General features: G+C 40.9%; 1 pseudogene and 3 gene segments (V, D, J or C); all 4 read left to right on the top strand.

Moving 5' to 3' along the window:
* Window positions 1-9,060: 9,060 nt before the first annotated feature.
* LOC134459528 (immunoglobulin heavy variable 4-30-4-like) lies at window positions 9,061-9,580 on the top strand. The segment is given in 2 exon segments: window positions 9,061-9,117; window positions 9,222-9,580. Coding segments are annotated over 2 exon segments (384 nt in total).
* A 939-nt stretch (window positions 9,581-10,519) lies between these two features.
* Window positions 10,520-11,160, top strand: LOC134459520 (Ig heavy chain V region 914-like). The segment is given in 2 exon segments: window positions 10,520-10,552; window positions 10,662-11,160. Coding segments are annotated over 2 exon segments (423 nt in total).
* Window positions 11,161-11,980: 820 nt separating this feature from the next.
* LOC134468822 (Ig heavy chain V region 5A-like) lies at window positions 11,981-12,483 on the top strand. The segment is given in 2 exon segments: window positions 11,981-12,068; window positions 12,176-12,483. Coding segments are annotated over 2 exon segments (351 nt in total).
* A 5,494-nt stretch (window positions 12,484-17,977) lies between these two features.
* On the top strand, window positions 17,978-18,508 carry LOC134468815 (Ig heavy chain V region MOPC 141-like; annotated as a pseudogene).
* Window positions 18,509-20,274: the final 1,766 nt, after the last annotated feature.

Genomic DNA, 20,274 nt, shown 5'->3' with positions numbered 1-20,274 from the left:
GTGCTCGTAATACACAACCAGGCCGTACAAAAACACTTCCCCATTCAACACAGTGGCGGACAAAAACACAACACAGAATTTATTTCCGAAATGTTTTCCAAGCACATTAAAGTCATACGTTTAAGATTAAATATAATGTAATGTGTTCTAGCAAAATACAACATATTGTATACTGTAATGTTTTTTTTAAAGGACTACTGTTCCAAAATAATAATACATTTTATAATAATAAATTTTATTTTTGAGCGCCTTTCAAGATACCCAAGGACACTTTACAATCAAAACAAATACATAACAGTAGGGAAAGTAAAACAAAGCTTCAGTGAATTAACAATAGGAGAGTAATTAAAATGCAAAAATAAAATAGAAATAAAAGTACAATAAAGATAAATGTTTTCAAGTAAGAAAAAGAAGTAGAATGCATTTGAAAATAAAATAAAATGAGGGGAAAAAAAAAAATAGTATGTAAAATTAAAATTAAATTAAAAATAAACTGATGATTAAAATAAAGTGGAAGTGCCTGTCACTGAAGTGGAAAAGCAGAAATGAAAAGGTGTGTCTTCAGCTTAGATTTAAAAGTAGATAGTGTGGAACACTGACGAAGAGACAGTGGGAGTGAATTCCAAAGTTTGGGGCCAACAACACTAAATGCCCTGTCGCCCATGGTGCGCAGTCGTGTGGAGGGAACTGTAAGGAGGAGTGAGTCAGTGGAGCGTAGTGTGCGGGTGGGATTGTATGGGGTGAGGAGACTTGTGATGTAGGAGGGTGCAAGGTTGTGCTGGGCCTTGTATACAAGGAGGAGAATTTTGAAATGGATACGTGAATGGATAGGAAGCCAGTGTAATTGATAGAGGATAGGGGTAATGTGATGCCAGGGTCTGGTGTGTGTGAGTAATCTAGCTGCTGAGTTCTGAATGTATTGTAGACGGTTAATCAATTTAGTAGGGAGACCAGTGAGTAGGGCATTGCAATAATCTAATCTGGAGGTTACGAAAGCGTGGATGAGGGTCTCAGCAGAGGGAGGGGTAAGAGAAGGGCGGAGTCTGGAGATGGTTTTAAGGTGGAAAAATGCAGTTTTGGTGAGGTGTTTGATATGGGATTCAAAGGAGAGCGAAGAGTAGATGATGACGCCCAGATTTCTTACTTCAGAGGAAGTGGAGGTAAAATAGTCAGGGATAGAGAACTGAGAAAGGTTTATCTTTTTAAGTAATGATGGAGTGGCGATGATGATGGCTTCGGTTTTGTTTTGATTAAGTTTAAGAAAATTTTGGGTCATCCAATTACTAATTTCATTGAGGCAGGTTGTTAAGTTAGCGAGGGGGAGTGGATGGGAGGGTTTGGTGTGAATGTAAATTTGGGTGTCATCTGCATAACAATGAAAATTTAGACCATGTTTTCGGAGTATGTTACCAAGGGGAAGAATATAAATGATGAAGAGTAGGGGGCCTAGAACTGAGCCTTGAGGAACACCATGTGTGAGGACTGAATTTGGAGACCGGAAATCACCAATAGAGACCTTGTTTGAATTCTACTCTGATGTAACTTTCATATTTAAATTGATTCTGTGTCTTTCATCATTTATGGTCCCATTTTATCAGCATTTAATTTGTTCATTTCTGTATGCTGCGGAAAAGTTTGTCACAACAATAAAATACACAATACTGTAAAATCTGATGATTACAAAAGATTAGGCCTACATAACCAAAAGCATTGAGTGTGGTAATGACTACCTAACAGTAACATTCAGAAAAAAAAGAGAAATAAATAAATTATGGCATGGGATTGCAGAATATAAAACACAGGAATAGATGAAGTAACATTTACAGAAGTAGCCTAATGCAGATGACCACGTGCAGAAAAAAATCCAACAACAAAGTTGAAAATTGATCCTATATTTTAAATTCATCAGAAATTCCGAAATAAATTGTAGTGTTATATGGTTTAACATGATGTGCAGTATGTTGGTGCAACCAAAGTCATCCTGCACTGGTTCGCCACTTGGGGCTTTAACACATGACCTGCCAGTTTACACTCCGTTTCAGCATGGACAATACCAATATGCTACAGGAGCGGACTGATAGCTCTGTGCTTTCAATACGAGTCTTTGTGATGCATTTGCATCAGTGTGTAGATAGTAATGCAGACAATACAGCCAGTAGTGGGCATGTCCTACTGAGTTTCATTCTAAAAACCAGCAGGGGGCAGTGTCCGCATTCAAATCAGATGCCCTCTGGTACTGAAAAAGGAAGATGTGCGGACCGGCCGCTTTGATAAAGAACAGCGTGAAAAAGTGTAATTGTAGAATCGAGAGAGAATTGAATTTCCATATATCTTTTCAACGGAGTTGTGCTTAATGTGTGAGTTTAAAGTTTCAGTTGCCTATTAAGGATGTGTCGTGTAATATCAAACAGATTTAAATATGACAAAATTAGGTTTTGACAGTGAGGTATTCAGTAAATCATGTCAATGGTTTTTGAAAATTAAATTGTCAATAACAGGGGATCATCTTCTAAATTTTTAACCTCGCTATGTGACGGTAGAAATGATAAATCCCGCCGAATGATCAACCTGTTAATGTTGTGAGGAGAAATAGACTGTGTGAATACATTATTAAACAGGATAGGATAGGACCAGGAGCTTCAATTCTACTTCTGGTCTTTGTGGGAATAGCTATCTGATACTAACACATTTAAAATATATAAGCCTGTATAATCAAATAAATAAAATTAGTATGGGGTAGCGGAATGTAAAATGGTGGTTTTGGTGGTTTTACTAGCCTATGCACAAACATCTCATACTCTCTATTCTCACATCCGTCTCCTTGTCTTCTTCCCTTCCCCCACCATGTCCCTCCCCCTGATGTGAAGATATTAATCCGCTTATGGACCTTCAGCTCCTCAGAAGCTCCTGGACTTCTGCAGATCTCAGAAGAGCAGCTCAGCCTCCACCAAGTCACCATGACCACCACCTCTCTACTGATGATGATGATGATGCTGGCAGCTACTTGCTGTACGTCAAAGATATTCCTAAAAGGGGTGTGGGCACAACACTTTTATATTTTATTTCACCTACTTCTAACCATCTCTGTTTCACAGATGCTCAGGGCATTGAGCTCATCCAGCCAAGTCACCTGGTGGTGTCTCCAGGACAGTCTGTCTCCATCTCCTGTAGGTTCTCAGGATTCTCCATTAGAAGCTTATTGGATACGCCATCGAGCAGGGAAATCCATGGAGTATATTGGGGTCATTTGTTCTTCAAGCAGCTCTGTCATAGACTCATTAAAGAGCAAGATCAGCTTCACTGCAGACAGCAGCAGTAGCACCGTGTTGCTGAAAGGCCAGAATATGCAGCCTGAGGACACAGCTGTGTATTACTGCGCCCGAGAGACACAGTGATACAAACAGGCTGTTTCCCCATACAAAAACCTCCCTGGTCTCAAACATAATGCCCTGCACAGGGAAATATCAATTTCCTACAACATATTACAAAGTGGAGATTGTAAAAGAAGTTCAATGTTGAAGTGAGAAATTGAAGCTGTATGCACATATACTGTAGGGGTTCAACATGCATCATACAACAATACAATACGATTCATATCAAATAGTCTGATGTGTTTAGAAAAGCAAGTAAAACAGGTAAAAAAAATAGTAGAAGGAAACATATGGACCAGGACTACATATATTAATTATGACAATTGTTGATTCAGAGTCACACAAATAAACATCTAATGTACATGTACAGCAGTGGCGGCTGGTAGTCTGTCAAACAGGGGAGGCTGTTCAAGTACAATATGTCCAGAACGCAAAAAAAAAAAAAAGGGGGGGGGGGTCAATTTTGACACACATCTTACATTGGTCCTGAGCCACATATGGCCTCACACACTAAGGGACTCTTGTTGAAACACATTTGTTAATCATGAATCATTATCCCCCTTGTAGCCTATTAATAGGGAATTTTATTATTATTATTATTATTATTATTATTATTATTATTATTATTATTATTATTATCATTAGGCCTACCTCCGCCACATAATGATGTGATTGAGTTTGCCTTCGTTGTCTTTGTTCATTACTGGGTGCACGGCTTAACTTACCACTAGAGGTCGCAAAATCTTTAATTATTTACCAGACATTGCCAACACAGTAGGAAACAAGGACTCGCCACTCACGGGACTTGGCAGTTAACCAGTTGATCAGACACCACGAAAGCTCAAAAGAAACGGTTGTTCTTCCCTACCTTTTTCACCAAGTCAATATTAGGCAGTGCTCTGCTCTGCTCCTTGATATTCATTTTCTCCTCATAAGGACGACTGGAATTCGCCAGAATTTAATCCACAATGCTTGGCATTTTGCATAGCTCTCTAGCTTTCTTGCAAGCTAGCCCTAACGAAAAGTAGGCAAGTTAACCTCAACTTTTGAATTGGGAGATTAAAAAGGATAAGGACTAATAATGCCACTATTAAGACTTTATTCGCAACACTAAGTTTACAAAAATATGTACACACAACTGGAGTACACCAATGAATAGCTTCCCCACTGGTTACCACGACGAAACTTCTCAGTCAAATTAATAACATACCGTATCCGCATTTCGAAATGAAATCAACTACTGTAGCCTACTGACACGGGGTTCACCCAATCACAAGTCGGAGTTTCAGTCTCCGGTCCCTCCCCCCTCCTCTCTCTTCTCCCAGTGAGGCTCAGTCTCAAAATAAAAAAAATTTCACGGCAATAGCCAATGACCGTTTAGCATTTTGCCATTGAAAAAGCGTACAATCCCACATGCCATTGAAGTCCATTGAGACTCGACTCGCTTGAGTTGTTATGAGCGAAAAAAAAACTTGTGCGAGCCTCTGATCTAATCTTATTACAGATTGGTTTCATCTCTAAGTTGAGCACATGCATTTTCTATGGAGCTGGGTCTGAAATAACAATGTTATTAAGGCATGTAAAGCATTAGTTTACATTCTGCTCGTGATTTTGGACAGGAGGCTGCGCCTCCCTTGTACTCAAAGAGGAATCGCCTCTGATGTACAGTGTTGATCTACAGGTCTTTAGAACATGAAGTTCACAGCAGACAGTAATGTGCTAGCCTGGGAACTGACATACTGCCTTTAGTTCTACACAATCGTTTCGATCTGAAAGAATCACTTGTGATTAGGTCTGGTGGTAACCAGGCAAGTAATGTGCATGGCCTGCTTGAGATTCATCATAAAAACCACTAGGGGGCAGTGTTTACCATCAAATCAGATACCGAAATACTCTGGTACTTTCAGGATGGAAAATAGCAGCATGGAAGTGTGTTATTTCATTTGTGAAAATAAATGAGATAGTGCACATTGGACATCTTTGTGTCACTGTTTCTGCACTGTATGACTCTTTGAACTGAACCAAGACCGGGTATGTCAAGTCTGACTCTGTTACTGAGCCACTTCAGGCATTGGACGCCACGGTACTGGGACAATTAACTGAATCTCTCTAAGATGACATACAATCATTGCTACCTCACATGTCATTGCTATTTTACATGATATGCCTGGCCTCTTTATCTCATATCAAATCATGTGTTCAGCTTTGGCTGTGAGTTTTTGGCCTTTACTTCACTTTGTTGTTACTCTAGGCACCATGAATTCACCTACACTCTGCAACACCCAGTCACATCATCAAATTATGTACAAAAACTGAGGTTGTGAGGAATTACTAGACTCTAAGAAGGAATGTGTCATTTTTGACACATGTTTTGTGTTAAGGTGATTTTAACACATAGTGTGTGGAATATGACACAACATGTGTATTATTTGGTTAAAATGCTGTGTTTGACACATTTTGTGTAAAAAATACATATTAATAATTCTTTTCCTAAATGTATTTTAAATTTACAATGCAGCCAAATACTCATCACAAACTAGGACTGTGGTTTGAATATTACACAAAAATAGTTTTATTTATTTAATTCCTTGTTCTTACACTTTTACTACCCCTTTCTTACACACATCTACAAATTACACAAAATGGGTTGTCCCTAAGCACACACATTCAAATGTGTTTTCCCTGAGCACACACATTTTGTGTCATTTCTGACACAGTACTTTTTTAGAGTGTAGGCCACACTTTAAATTTTCAACTTTAAAGACGGCTCTTGAAGACCTTCTGACCTGTGCATCCAGGGTGCTTGCTGTAGGCAAATGAACATCCCTCCTCCTCTTCCTCTTCCTCTTGCTCCTCCTCCCCTTTGTCTTCCTGTATATACACCATGTCTCTGTTCTGAATGACAATATCAGGAGCAGTGCAGCGATTCAGGACCAGATCACACCATGATGCTGACACATCTGCTAGGCCTACTGCTAATAGCAGCACACAGTGAGTCCTCAAAGACAAAAGACAGCAAGATACGGGGTTCACATAACAAACATTATCTGTCACAAAGTAATGTGGTTTCAAATGTTAATTATTCTATTCCAGGTGTGAGGAGTGATATTATTCTTACTCAGCCGAGCTCCATGGTGACCCAGCCTGGGCAGACTCTACGCCTCTCCTGTAATGTGGCTGGATATTCACTGACTACTAGTCGTTGCTGTTGTACTGATTGGATAAGGCAGCCTGCAGGGAAAGCACTAGAGTGGATTGGACGCGTCTGCAATGCTGGGAACACAGCTTACAGTGATAAACTGAAAAACAAGTTCAGCATCTCCCATGGTGGCTCCAGCAGCACACTGACGCTACAGGGTCAGAATATGCAGCCTGAGGACACAGCTGTGTATTACTGCGCTCGATATCCACAGTGATACAAACATGCAGCTTCCCCATACAAAAACCTCTCTTTGATCAACTCAACCTGTTTGACATTCAAAAATACTTTAGGATGCAATATAGGCCAGAGGCGATTCCTTTATGAGTACAAGGGAGGCGGAGCCTCCTGTACGAAATCACGGTGAACAGTGTTATTTTTGAGTAGGCCTAATGCTTTATCCCACTTTATAACATTGCTATTTCATATCCGGCTCCATAGATGCATGTGCTCAACTTGATAAAATCAAGCAGTAATACGATTCTGCGGTTCGTCTGCCTGCTGGAAGTTTTTTCCCCCTCATGACAACGACAATGAGTGGAGTCTCACTGGTCTTCAATGGCATGTGTGAATATGTGCGTAGTCAATGGTAAACGCTTATTGGTTATTGCCCAGATTTTTTTTTTATTTGGAAGACCGAGCCTCAGTGGGAGTGAAGGGAGATGGGCGTGAGAGCGATCGGTACAGGAGACTGAAGCTCAGACTTGTGATTGGGTGAACCCCATGTCAGTAGTACTATAGTTTAAATGCGGATATGTTATTAATTTGACTGAGAAGTTTCGTCGTGGTAACCAGTGAGGAAGCTATTCATTGCGGTGTATATTCCAGTTTTGTGTGCATATTCTTGTAAACATAGTGTTGCGAATAAAGTCTTGATAGTGGCACGTCCTTATCCTTTTTAATCTCCCAATTTCAAAATTCAAGGTAGCCTACTTTTCGAGGGGTCTAGCTTGCAAGAAGGCTAGAGCTATGCAAAATGCCAAGCATTGTGGATTAAATTCTGGCAAATTCCAGTCATCCTTATGAGGAGAAAATGAATATCAAGGAGCAGAGCAGAGCACTGCCTAATATTGACTTGGTGAAAAAGGTAGGGAAGAACAACCGTTTCTTTTGAGCTTTCGTGGTGTCTGATCAACTGGTTAACTGCAAAGTCCCGTGAGTGGCGAGTCCTTGTTTCTTGCTGTGTTGGCAATGTCTAGTAGGCTAAATAATTTAAGATTTGGCGCCCTCTAGTGGTAAGCCCAGCCGTGCACCCAGTAATGAACAAAGACAACGAAGGCAAACTCACATCATTATGTGGCGGAGGTAGGCCTAATGATAATAATAATAATAATTATAAAAACATTTCCCTATGAATAGAAGGGGGATAATGATTAATTGAATTAGATAATGTGATAGTAGCACCAGCTCTCTCTGTTAGAATCCCCACCACAGGTCAGTTCCTGTGTTTATTCCAGAACAGACTGCTGCACGATTTCTCATAAAGAGCTGCACTCAAATAATTAAGAACAATGTGTAGTAAAAAACACCAGCTTTCCAACAAATTTGTTTCAACAAGAGTCCTTTAGTGTGTGAGGCCATTTGTTGCTCAGGACCAATGTAAGATGTGTGACTATTATTATTTTTTTTAGCGTTCTGGACATAGCCTATTGTAATTGAACAGCCTCCCCTGTTTGACAGACTGCCAGCCGCCACTGATATAGGCCTAATTCAAACATTATTTTGGATGAGGTGCATTGTTTAAAAATATCTTAAAAAGAGATGAAGATTCAGGTTTACCCATATTAAACATCATAACTTCCTAATGCACTGCCAGAGGCAAGATGTCCTAAACTCACTAACCTCATTGTTCCATTTTTTTTAATTCGACGTGAACCATATCACCAACTGACTTCCTGCACTTGTCTCAACTCTGAATTCCATGGCTCTGTGCACTACTTTACATAGTGTGCAGGTCATTGACCAGAAGGCAATACTGTTGGTCTGTTCGGGCCAATGTCAGTGTGACTCCTGATTGGAGAACAAACAAGTGTACAGATGACACCACTCTGCTGCACCTTAAACTCCTTTAAATGTTAAAATAAGTTTCTATTTGTTGCAACCTTCATGATCACAAATCAAAGTACTTCCAATTTTTAAAGAAGTACTAATTTCAACAGCAATACTCTAACTTCACCAAGGAAATGGCAGCACACTGATGCACTGCTGGCAGTCACCCTTATAATTGAATAATTTCATAAATATGTTTTCCAATAGGCCTAAAATATTTTCTCTGTTTTTTATATCATTCACGGCATCATTAAGTCCTCTAGTCATAATCAGTCATTTATTTCAAATGTAGATTTCCGTGATCTCCTCCTGATTGTTCTCACAGGTGATGTAAAAGCAGCAGGATCTGTGAATGCAAATGGTGTCAACCTGCAGCTATAAATGCTGAGAGTCTTCAGCTTCCCCATCAGATCATGGAGCACACTGGAGCCATGTCACCCACATCATCCTCAACACAAACCTGTCTGCTCCTGATGCTCCTTCTACTCAGCACCACATGTGGGTCTTTCTGATTTTCAGTTCAACTTTTCATAATGTCAAGTTGATTTTGTTATTGTTATGCAGTATGTGTTACTAACATTCCTCTGTCTTTACTTTTTCAGGGGTAGACTGTGTTGAATACAGCCAGCCCAGCTCTGTAACCATCAGGCCAGGAGAGTCTTTGAGTGTCACCTGCAAAGTAACTGGAGGCTCCATTACAGACAGCAGCAAAAACTTTTGCATATCCTGGATACGACAGCCATCAGGGAAAGGTCTGGAGTGGGTCAATCGCCTCTGTTATAATGCAGACTTGTACTACAAAGAGTCACTGAAGAGCAAGTTCAGTGTCTCCAGAGACACCTCCAGTAACACCATCACCCTGCAAGGACAAAACATGCAGCCTGAAGACACAGCTGTCTATTACTGCGCTCGAGATCCCCACAGTGATACAAAACAGCTTCAGACCCGTACAAAAACTTAAGGAGCACAGTTATCAGCATATATGGGATACCCCCAAATGAAATGAGGTCACTCTGCAGAGATTGACAAGTGAGCAGAAGCGTTTTCGAGGCAACCCATGCCTTCAAAGTAGTCTAGTCAAGATACTCTAAACTTGATATCACAGAATTCTTGTCATACAAGTGAAAAACAACGTTATTTCAGTTATAAACTAGTCATCAATTAGTCACATTAATATTCTACAATTAAGAGCATGTGCATATGTGTAAATACTATTCTAAAAACTGTACAACAGATGAAGAGTATTGATGATTTTTATGATGAGTGTATTTCTAACAGCTAGAAGGCCACTATAGTTCCCCCCTCAGCCAGTAGGCAGCAGTGTGGCACCACAATACTCAGCATCTCTGGATGAGAGGTTAGATAATGAGCTGCACCCCTTATCTCTCTTATCTGAAGGTTTTTGCTCTCATCCACAACACATCTACACATGTTAACCTGTTAGATCATGGATCTTTGTGTTTAGGCATCAGTCACACAACCCCAATTATAAGCTCTGACAAACGACACCCCTTTTGTTATTGCTCAAGTATTCCTTTAGATTTTTTATTTTGTAATTCTAGGCCCTATCTAAGTAGGCCTCCTTGTACTTTGTTTTAATTGCGGTGTACGCATATTTCCCCATATCAGCATTTTGCACAGTTCTTTCAATCATTAGTTCATTATTTGTTAAAGGTATTTTAAGAACATGAATAAACACAAACACTGAATTAATTTAATTTAATTTAATTTAATTTAATTTAATTTAATTTAATTTAATTTAATTTAAAATGCCGTTTATAACACCAGTGATCCCTTTGACCAAATGGGAGTGGCCTATGCAAAATGCAACAGGTCTTTACTTATATCTGTGCGTGTGGAGTATGACTGAGAAAGCTGATTGTAGTGATATCCTGATACCATGAACCACATGAGTCTGAGACTACTATTAGTGGTTTGATGTCTAACAGGTAAACTCACCCTCCATCCCAGCTTCTCTCTGCTTTGCCTTGAGCCACATCTTGCATATCTGTGCTTGTATTTGAAAGCCTTTGCCTTGCCAGTGCTGCAGTCTGAGGTCCATTGCAGCCACAGTGATGCTGATGTGTTATCTGTGTTCCCCAGGTGTCCATGGCATCAGTCTGGCCTCGTCTCCAGACCAGCTCAGGTCTCCTGGTGCCTCGGTGAAGATCTCCTGCCAGGTGTCTGGTTATGCCCTCACTGACTACGGCACGGGCTGGATCCAACAGCCTCCAGGCAAAGCCATGCAGTGGATTGGGATCATGTGGGGTGGAGGCTCCTTTGACTACGCCGACTCCTTCAAGAGGCGCTTTAGCATCAGCAGAGACAGCAGCAATGTGCTCTACTTGGACATCAGCAGCCTGCAGCCTGAGGACTCAGCAGTGTACTATTGTGCCAAGACACACAGTGCAGCAGCTCAGTGGAGGAGCTGAACAAAATCCCCAGACGGAGACACTCACACTCACACTCTGCACCCGAGACCACAGCCATGGACACAGTTGACCACATGGGGGCAGCGCAGGCACAGGATTTAACAGACCCTACTGTAATAACACACCAAATACAGTACAATCCAGTGGGTTATCAAAGCGTTAAATTTACTATTACATCAGTTTTTATTTGTAAACTTCTTCAGAAACGACATTTCACTCACACACTGCATCACATTCACTAAAAATCATTCTCTAAAACATCACTGTGTGTGTCTGGCTGTGAAGGTACGCTGCATGATATGAAAATACCCTGTAAGCAAATCGTTTTAATCAACTGCTGTATTGGCAATAAGTCAAGGGATATCAGAAGCAATAAAAATTTGCACTCAATCACACATTCATGTGTGTTCATACAATTCCCAACACATTTTTTTGCAGAACCAAGAAAATGTAGTGCCTGGAGTCATCAAAGTAAAGGGCCCGGGGTCCTTGCTGTCAGCCTAAATAGCAACTTTTGTGGGACTTTACTCCAGTCAGTATCCTGATTGAAAATGAGGAAATGACCTTGGAATTACGCTTTTGTAAGATATTGAATTAAACCTCTGTTGTTAATGACATCATTACAAGGCCACAAGCACAAGGGAGGACAGGAGTTCGGAGAATGGAAAGACCCCGTTGTTTTTGTTCTATTGCCATGCTATTAAAATAATAAGATGCAGTTAGTGGGCCATGGTTGGGGGCTGGGAATTGAAGGGGGTGTTGCTCAGGGCGCTAGTCATTATAGGACTACCACTCTATTGGGCTGTTGGGATTGTATTGACAGGAAGGCCCACTTCTAATTCTAACCACAATCCCATGTACATGTAAATTTAGCCAGTTTGAAGAATTGTGTGCAAAATATAACCTCTGTGTGTACAGATTGAGAGATAGAGCAGTTGATGCCAGATCATCATCTTCCACACTAACTAACCATCATGTCCCTGTCAGCTCTGCTGCTGTTGCTGGCTGCTACTTCCAGTAAGTGTCTCTGTTGGAGTGGATTTGCACTCAACACTCCAGACTGTGTGTCTGCACTGGCTCATGTGTTAGAGCTGCCATGACAGTAACAGGTGTGTTTTCCACAGGTGTCCATTCAGAGACGCTCACTCAGCCAGCTTCAGTGACTCTCCAGCCAGGACAAACACTGACCATCAGCTGTCAAGTCTCCTATTCAGTTACTAGCTATCACACAGCTTGGGTTCGACAGCCATCAGAGAAAGGCCTGGAGTGGATCAATGTTATCTGGGGTGGTGGTAGCACAGCACACAAAGACTCACTGAAGAGCAAGTTCAGTGTCTCCAGAGACACCTCCAGTAACACCATCACCCTGCAAGGACAAAACATGCAGCCTGAAGACACAGCTGTCTATTACTGCGCTCGCTACTCACAGTGATACAAAACAGCTTCAGACCAGTACAAAAACATACCACACACATTATGTACTGTACAATAACAGACAATATTACATCTTGAATGATGCAAAATTATATTTTCCACATGTTTTTTTTTACTAAACCATTTACTACACTATGTTTTAAATGCAACAGAAATTCAAAAATAAATTGTATTGCATCGTGTGAATATATGCATATACTGTATGTTGACTTTTGCGCACACCAAAACAAATCAGTGGTAGTCTATGTAGAATGCGGGTATACAGAATATACCCAGGGTAGAATGCCCTAAAGTGGGACGATGCCTAATGTGGGACACCTTAAGGTTTAAGGGGTGTAGCTTTGAACCAAGTTGGTAAATGTTTACAAAACTACAACCAAATAAAAACCCTTTCATCCTTTTATCATAATATCATGATTTAGTAAATGTTTTGTAATAATCCAGGGAGGGGTTACAATCAAGAAGAAGGACCCTGGGTGAAGTCCATCAAATGGCAAATTACATAGCATTTGAGCAAATTTGTCTTTAGGGTATAAATCAACTCCAATCAAAGCAACATTGTCAATTTTTTGATAAATATGTTTGGTAGGTATATGTTCATCAGAAAATAATGTGTGATATATATAAAATAATGTAATCTTTTATTTTTAAACCATATTATTAGTGTCCCACTTTAGGATAGGTGTGTCCTAAAGTAGGACACAAGATTTTCCTAATGTGGGACAGTTGTAAAAGTAGTAATTTAATAAGTCAAACAATTATTATGAAGTCAAACACCATGTCCACATAAGAAAATGGATATTTAAATCTATATCAAAGGTGTATTTCAGTCTTTCTGGCCTAATCTATTGGAGCACAGCTATCAACACAACATTTGGGTCCAAAAAATGGAAGTTCTTTCCTCAAATAGAGCTGTCATGTTGAAGTGAACAATTGTGTGCAATGGATTCAAACCGTCTCAGTCATATTTACCAATAAAAGAAAGTATAAATAATTCATAAAACATGCTCTAAATGTGTAGCCTATATGTCTTAAACAGATAACATTTTGAATTAATATTTTACACCAACATTTTTAGAGACCTTTTAATATACACTTAATATACACATTAGGAAACTGATTGTCCCACTTTAGGGATAACCATGGTTTTTGACCAACTTACATTAATATCTAAATGATTCGAATTAGAAACATCCCATTCCTTGGGATGCTTTGCAGGTAAAGGAAATTTTCACTGCAAAGATTAATGACTATTCGTACTGTGTAAATACCACCATTTGCATGCTTGATTGTCTCTTTCTTTTACAAGGCTGTACCTGGCAGCCTTCCACTACAACGAGAACGCTGAACGAGACCAGGCCACCGCATCCTCTGGGGAGCCCCTCTACAGGATGCATTACCCCAAGGCCTTGAAGGGAGAGGCCAGAGTGAAGCCCATAAAAACTGACCCAACATTTGGTAAGTTGTACAACTTTATTTACAATATATAACAGATGTAATCTGAATTGCATATTTACATACAATAATGTACACTTAGCATGGTGTGGCACAATAATCATGAAAATAAAATAGAAATAGGACATGGAACGCCTGACATGACACAATTTGCATAATCTCAGAACTGTTTAAATTGACATTTGTTGTAGGATATGTTGAAGACTTGATCAGCCTCATCATGGGTCCTGTCTTCGATAACTCGGAACCATACAGGGAGGCAATCACGAAAATAAACATTCCCCCAGACCTGTCTGCAGACTATGATCACCCTGAGAAGGAGGCGGTGATCGCCAACTACGTCTCCCGCTTCAACCCAGGGCAAGCGCAGGCGGAGGCACAGGTGCAGGCAGAGGAGGCGCAGTTGCAGGCGGAGGAGGAGGTGCAGGCGGAGGAGGAGGTGCAGGCGGAGGAGGAGGTGCAGGCGGAGGAGGAGGCGCAGGTGGCGGAGGAGGAGGTGCAGGCCGAGGAGGAGGCGCAGGTGGAGGAGGAGGAGGTGCAGGCCGTGGAGGAGGCGGAGGTGCAGGCCGAGGAGGAGGCGCAGGTGGAGGAGGCGGAGGAGGTGCAGGTGCCGGTAGAGGCAGAGGGTGCAGGCGGAGGGCGCAGGCGGATGCGCAGGTGCAGGCGGAGGCGCAGGCGGAGGGTGCAGGTGGAGGCGGAGGCAGAAACTCCAGAAGGACACACAGGACCACACACGACAGGATAACCCTTAATCATCCATCCCAGGAATCCCTTACAGATATCTGTAACGGATGATAAATGCATAACTCATTTGTGCACTCTGTTAAACAACACACAGAATAACACTAAAAGGACATCATCATAGGGGACTGGACTGCCCAAGGCACTGTGTCCTCCAGTCCACTCTGCTTATCACAAAAAGACTGAGATGCCTGAGCTGGCCCTGTACATGGAAGTGTGTGTGTGTGTGTGTGTGTGTGTGTGTGTGTGTGTGTGTGTGTGTGTGTGTGAACTGTGCATTACACTTATACTTTTAACTGGACTGTGACACAGAGATGCCTGAGATGTCCCAGTACAGGGAATCTACTGTGTGTGTGTGTGTGTGTGTGTGTGTGTGTGTGTGTGTGTGTGTGTGTGTGTGTGTGTGTGTGTGTGTGTGTGTGTGTGTGTGTGTGTTTACTGCACTGCTTTATGATCACTTTACTTTTTGCAGAATGTCTTCATGCACCTTACCAGGATTTATGTTCTTTATTGAAAACTAATGTCACAATTCTCCAACCCACATAAAAATACTGTATCATAAACAACATCATAATGTCAACAGTCATTCTTGGTTATGCTAATTCCTTGTCTACCTCACAGAATAAGTTTTTGCACAATTGCCTTTTTTATTTTTCTTCATTTCCCTCCCCCACCTATTACCTGTGTCACATGTGTCTTGACATCGCATGTTTTTATTTATGTAACCTACTTGACACCTTGATTCACTAAAGTCACTCTACTCTACAATACATGTGTTGGGTCAGTTTGTATTTGTAGATAGTAGCCATGCATAACAAGATGCCAATCATGAGGCATTCTTCCACATTGGTGTACGGTCTTTGCTGATGTATGTAGTTACCATACATTTGCCAGAGTAAATACAAAAACGGAAGCAAGAAGTGAACATACTGTACCTCTGCAGCTGTAGCAGTGCATGATCAGCTCTGTGATTACTGGGCTGGCACACTGGATAATACCCTGGATGCGCGCGTTCCAACTGCTCCAGCTCCATTCTCTTTGACCTGTAAGTAGGTATGATAATGTACACCTTGAGTGTTCTAGGCAAAGCATGCTGTGCACCAAAGGCCACAGTAGCCAAGTACATTAGCAAAATACAAGTACATTGCATGGAGCAGTTATTCCATTGTACCTCTGGGGAATGGGTAGGTCGTAGACCTAACTGCGAAAAAAAATGAACAACCCTAATGTGATCCAGCCAGTGCAGATTTAGGCACACCACTCTGTAGATGACTGTAGACCAGAGTGAAGGCACTAGCAGTTGTTTACCTCTACTTTTACTTTGAACACCTCTGCCAACGTGTAATAAAGAGACATAGCCTGTGGTAGCCCTAAATGTAGAGAAATAAACAGCACTATACCATGGGACTTCCAAGCAGTTAGCTGTCATCTGCAGCTGGCATAGCTCCGTAGTGTCCGCCTATGCAAGGGAGAAATAAAAACAAATGAACTTGTTTCCTCTAGCGTTTTATATTTTTTATCTCCTTAACGATGTTCTGCAGAAAGCTAAAAGCTTCTGTATTGTCAGAGTAGCATGATTTCTAAAATTGCTTTACCAACATGCTTTCTATTTTTCTTTCGGGGGTTCCATCACAATGACATTATGACAACGCAAAACGCCTCGCCCCAGCCACGAAAGTCACTGTGTACACTTCAAAAACAAAGGGATGTAATCATCATATTAGATAGTGTTTCATAATCACCGTAATGGTCAATGACAATTAAATACAGGACCATAGTTCTACACGGTGATTTTACTTTGCTAAAGACTGTAGGCTAACTGGCTAGCCTGCCTTGTGAAGACAGTGCGGTAACAAAGTATTTTCTTCAGTTGTAATATTTAGTCTAGATTACAAGGTTAACCAACCATTCAGAAACTGCGTTTGTACTCTTGGTGGTCGAGGCCGTTCCTCTTCTTGTTCGGCATCTGGGTCGATATGGGCCGGCCGGGTCAGATAAACAAGGTCCGTTGACAGCCATGGCGATTTGAGTTGGTCGTAGCAGGTAGATGTCCGTCCTGCTGCAGCCACGGACGGGGCGTGGCTAGACCAGTTTACTTAGGGCCCGAGCAGAATGGCGCAATGTAGAAGTGACTGGCACTGACACGAAAGGGAGTGGGTTAAACTTCTATGTTTGGATGATTTGGTGCAAATAACTTCATGAACATGTTCTGTGTAACCCATAGACCAATTCTAACTGATATATGAAGGGGTTTAATATGTCACCTTTAATATGTGTTTAAAGGTTTTATTTGATTAGAGCATAACTTGAGGATGACAAGGGTGTAATTTGTTTGTATTGAAATGTTGTCATTAAATTTTAATAAACCACCAAAGTCGATGTGACAAAAAAATGTCCCACATTAGGGCATTCTACCCCACTTCAAAGTTTCAGGGATTTCAGTATACCCACTTAAAATTGATTGATCCATTATTTAGAATAGCACACATATATACAGTATACCCACTTCAAAAAATGCTCAAATATACAGTATACCCACCATAAAAAAGTAGACTACAACAAATAGCCTACATTTAAAATATCTTGGACACCTGACAGCTATCCAAATGCAACAGTTATTTTGATGGTGTCGTGAATTTTGATGATTTATAATACTTTACATCATAATAAAATATAATCAAATAAAAAACTATATTCACAAAAACAACAGCTTAATTAATTGTTGGGGCAGCCGTGGCATAGTGGTTAGAGAGATGGTCTTTCAATCTAGGGGTTGCCGGTTCAAATCCCCCCTGACCTCTCTACACCTCCATCCATGGCTGAAGTGCCCTTGAGCAAGGCGCCGAACCCCACATTGCTCCAGGGACTGTAACCAATACCCTGAAAAATAATAGTTGTAAGTCGCTTTGATTAAATGAAAGCGTGAGCTAAGTGAAATGTAATAATAATGTAATAATTGTTGTACTATCCTTAACTCATATCCTGCCCTGTTCTCAATGCCACTATTCCCTTTCTCCTATTAAGCTGCCTCCTGGAGCTTTCTATAATATATTTCTATCAGTTTGATAGTATTTTTTTCAAAAGCATTGTAAGAATACGTTGGTGTTTTTTTTAGTCATTGCACAAACCTCTCTTACACTTGATTCTCACATCCGTCTCCTTGTCTCCCCCTCCCCCACCATGTCCCTCCCCCTGATGTGAAGATATTAAGCTGCTTGTGGACCTTCAGCTCCTCAGAAGCTCCTGCACTTCTGCAGATCTCAGAAGAGCAGCTCAGCCTCCACCAAGTCACCATGATGACCACCACCTCTCTACTGACGATGATGCTGGCAGCTACTTGCTGTAAGTCAAAGATATTCCTAAAAAGAGTGTAAGCACAACCGTGTTACTGTGTTCCTATCATTTCTCACCTACTTCTAACCATCTCTGTTTCACAGGTGCTCAGGACATTGAGCTCATCCAGCCAAGTAACCTGGTGGTGTCTCCAGGACAGTCTGTCTCCATCTCCTGTAGGTTCTCAGGATTCTCTATTAGCAGCTATTGCCCTTATACGCCATCCAGCAGGGAAACCCATGGAGTTTATTGGGACCATTTGTTCTTCAAGCAGCTCTGTCATAGACTCATTAAAGAGCAAGATCAGCTTCACTGAAGACAGCAGCAGCAACACCGTGTTTCTGAAAGGCCAGAATATGCAGCCTGAGGACACAGCTGTCTATTACTGTGCTCGACAGCCACAGTGATACAAACATGCTGCTTCCCCTGGCAAAAACCTCCCTGAATGCCCTTCACAGGGAAATGACAATTTCCTACAACATACGGTATTACAAAGCAGAGATTGTAAAAGAAGTTGAATGTTGAAGTGAGAAATTTAAGTTCTATGCAGATATACTGTAGGGCGCAAACAACAAAATAATAAAATAATTTGATGTGTTTAGAAAAGCAAATAAAGTATGTAAAAAATAAGTAGAAGGAATCAAATGGACTGGGACTATACATATATTAAATATGACAAGCTGTTGATTCAGAGTCACACAAATAAACACCTTATGTACAGTATGCTGCAGAGATGTGGACTTGTGACTTGTGACTTGGACTGACTTGTGACTTGAATCACAAATGACTCGACTTGAGACTTGACTTGCCAATATTAGGAATGACTTGTGACTTGACTCGACTTGTATGCTATTGACTTGAGACTTGACTCGACTTGACAGTTTTAGCTTGCAATGACTTGCAATAGTCCTCCAAGTCAATGAATATATATTTCTTTTGCATTTGAGTGTGAAAAAATGCATGAAAGAAAGAAAAATAAAACGATTTACCTTTAACCATAGTCACAAGCCATGCTAAAAAAAATATGATCATTTGTGGGTTGCATGGTCACCCAAAAAAACATGAAAGCTTATCTGCAGCTGTGGTGTAATGGTTAAGGAGTTGGGCTGAAGATCACAGAGTTGCAGGTTTGAATCCCACCCTTAGACCCACCTCTCCCTACACCTCCATCCATGACTGAAGTGACCTTGAGCAAGGCACCTAACCCCACATTGCTCCAAGGACTGTCACCAATATGTGTGTTGGATAAAATATAAAAGTAATTTAATGAATCATTATAAACCGTGGTAAAACCATGGTTAGTTTTCAGTGTAAAACCATTGTTCAACTTATAGTTAAACCTAGTAAAACCAAAAACCAATGCCGAACCATGCTCAAAAAACTGAAATCATGGTATACCATGGTCGTTTTTCGTAAAGGACATGACTGGCGAAGGGGGACATGCAAAGCAGTGTGGACAGGTAATGAATTCATGACCAAAGGTAATTGTCAATATTGCACATAGAATACAAGGTGACTTGCTAAGGACTTGGAAAAAATAAGACTTGGACTTGGACTTGACTTGGCTTTGGCATGACTTGGACTTGGACTCGACTTGGTCAAATGTGTCGTAACTTGTGACTTGACTCGGACTTGATTGGAAGGACTTGAGACTTACTTGCGACTTGCAAATTAGTGACTTGGTCCCATCTCTGGTATGCTGCCATATTACATTAAGAGTTGATCTACTGGTCGGCAGAGGTATATGGCCTGCTGAGATTCATCATAAAAACCAGCAGGGGGCAGTGTTTACCATCAAATCAGATATTGAATTACTCTAGTACCTTCAGCATGGAAAATAGCAGCTTGGAATAGTGTAATTGTAGATGATAGATCTTTCTACTCCGTTTGTGAAAATAAATGTGATAATGCACAATGGATATCTTTGTGTCACTGTTTGTGCACTGTATGTCTAGTCTGACTCTATTATGGAGTCACTCCAGCCATTGGAAGCCACGTAGGACAATTAACTCAATTTCTCTATGGCATACAATCATTGCTACCTCATATGTCATTGCAGTTTCACATGATAAACCTCGCCTCTTTATCTCATATCAAATCATGTATTCAGCTTTGGCTGTGAGTTTTTAGGCTATAGGCCTACTTTACTTTGTTGTTTCTCTAGGCACCATGTATTCTGCTATACTCTGCACCACCCAGTCACATCATCGAATTATGTACAAAAAGCGAGGTTATGAGGAATCACTAGGCCACACTTTCA

The sequence above is a fragment of the Engraulis encrasicolus genome, chromosome 2 (assembly GCF_034702125.1).
Source record: "Engraulis encrasicolus isolate BLACKSEA-1 chromosome 2, IST_EnEncr_1.0, whole genome shotgun sequence".
NCBI classification, from domain to species: domain Eukaryota; kingdom Metazoa; phylum Chordata; class Actinopteri; order Clupeiformes; family Engraulidae; genus Engraulis; species Engraulis encrasicolus.
Note: the sequence above shows the minus strand (reverse complement) of the source record. Positions and strands in the feature narration are given on the sequence as shown.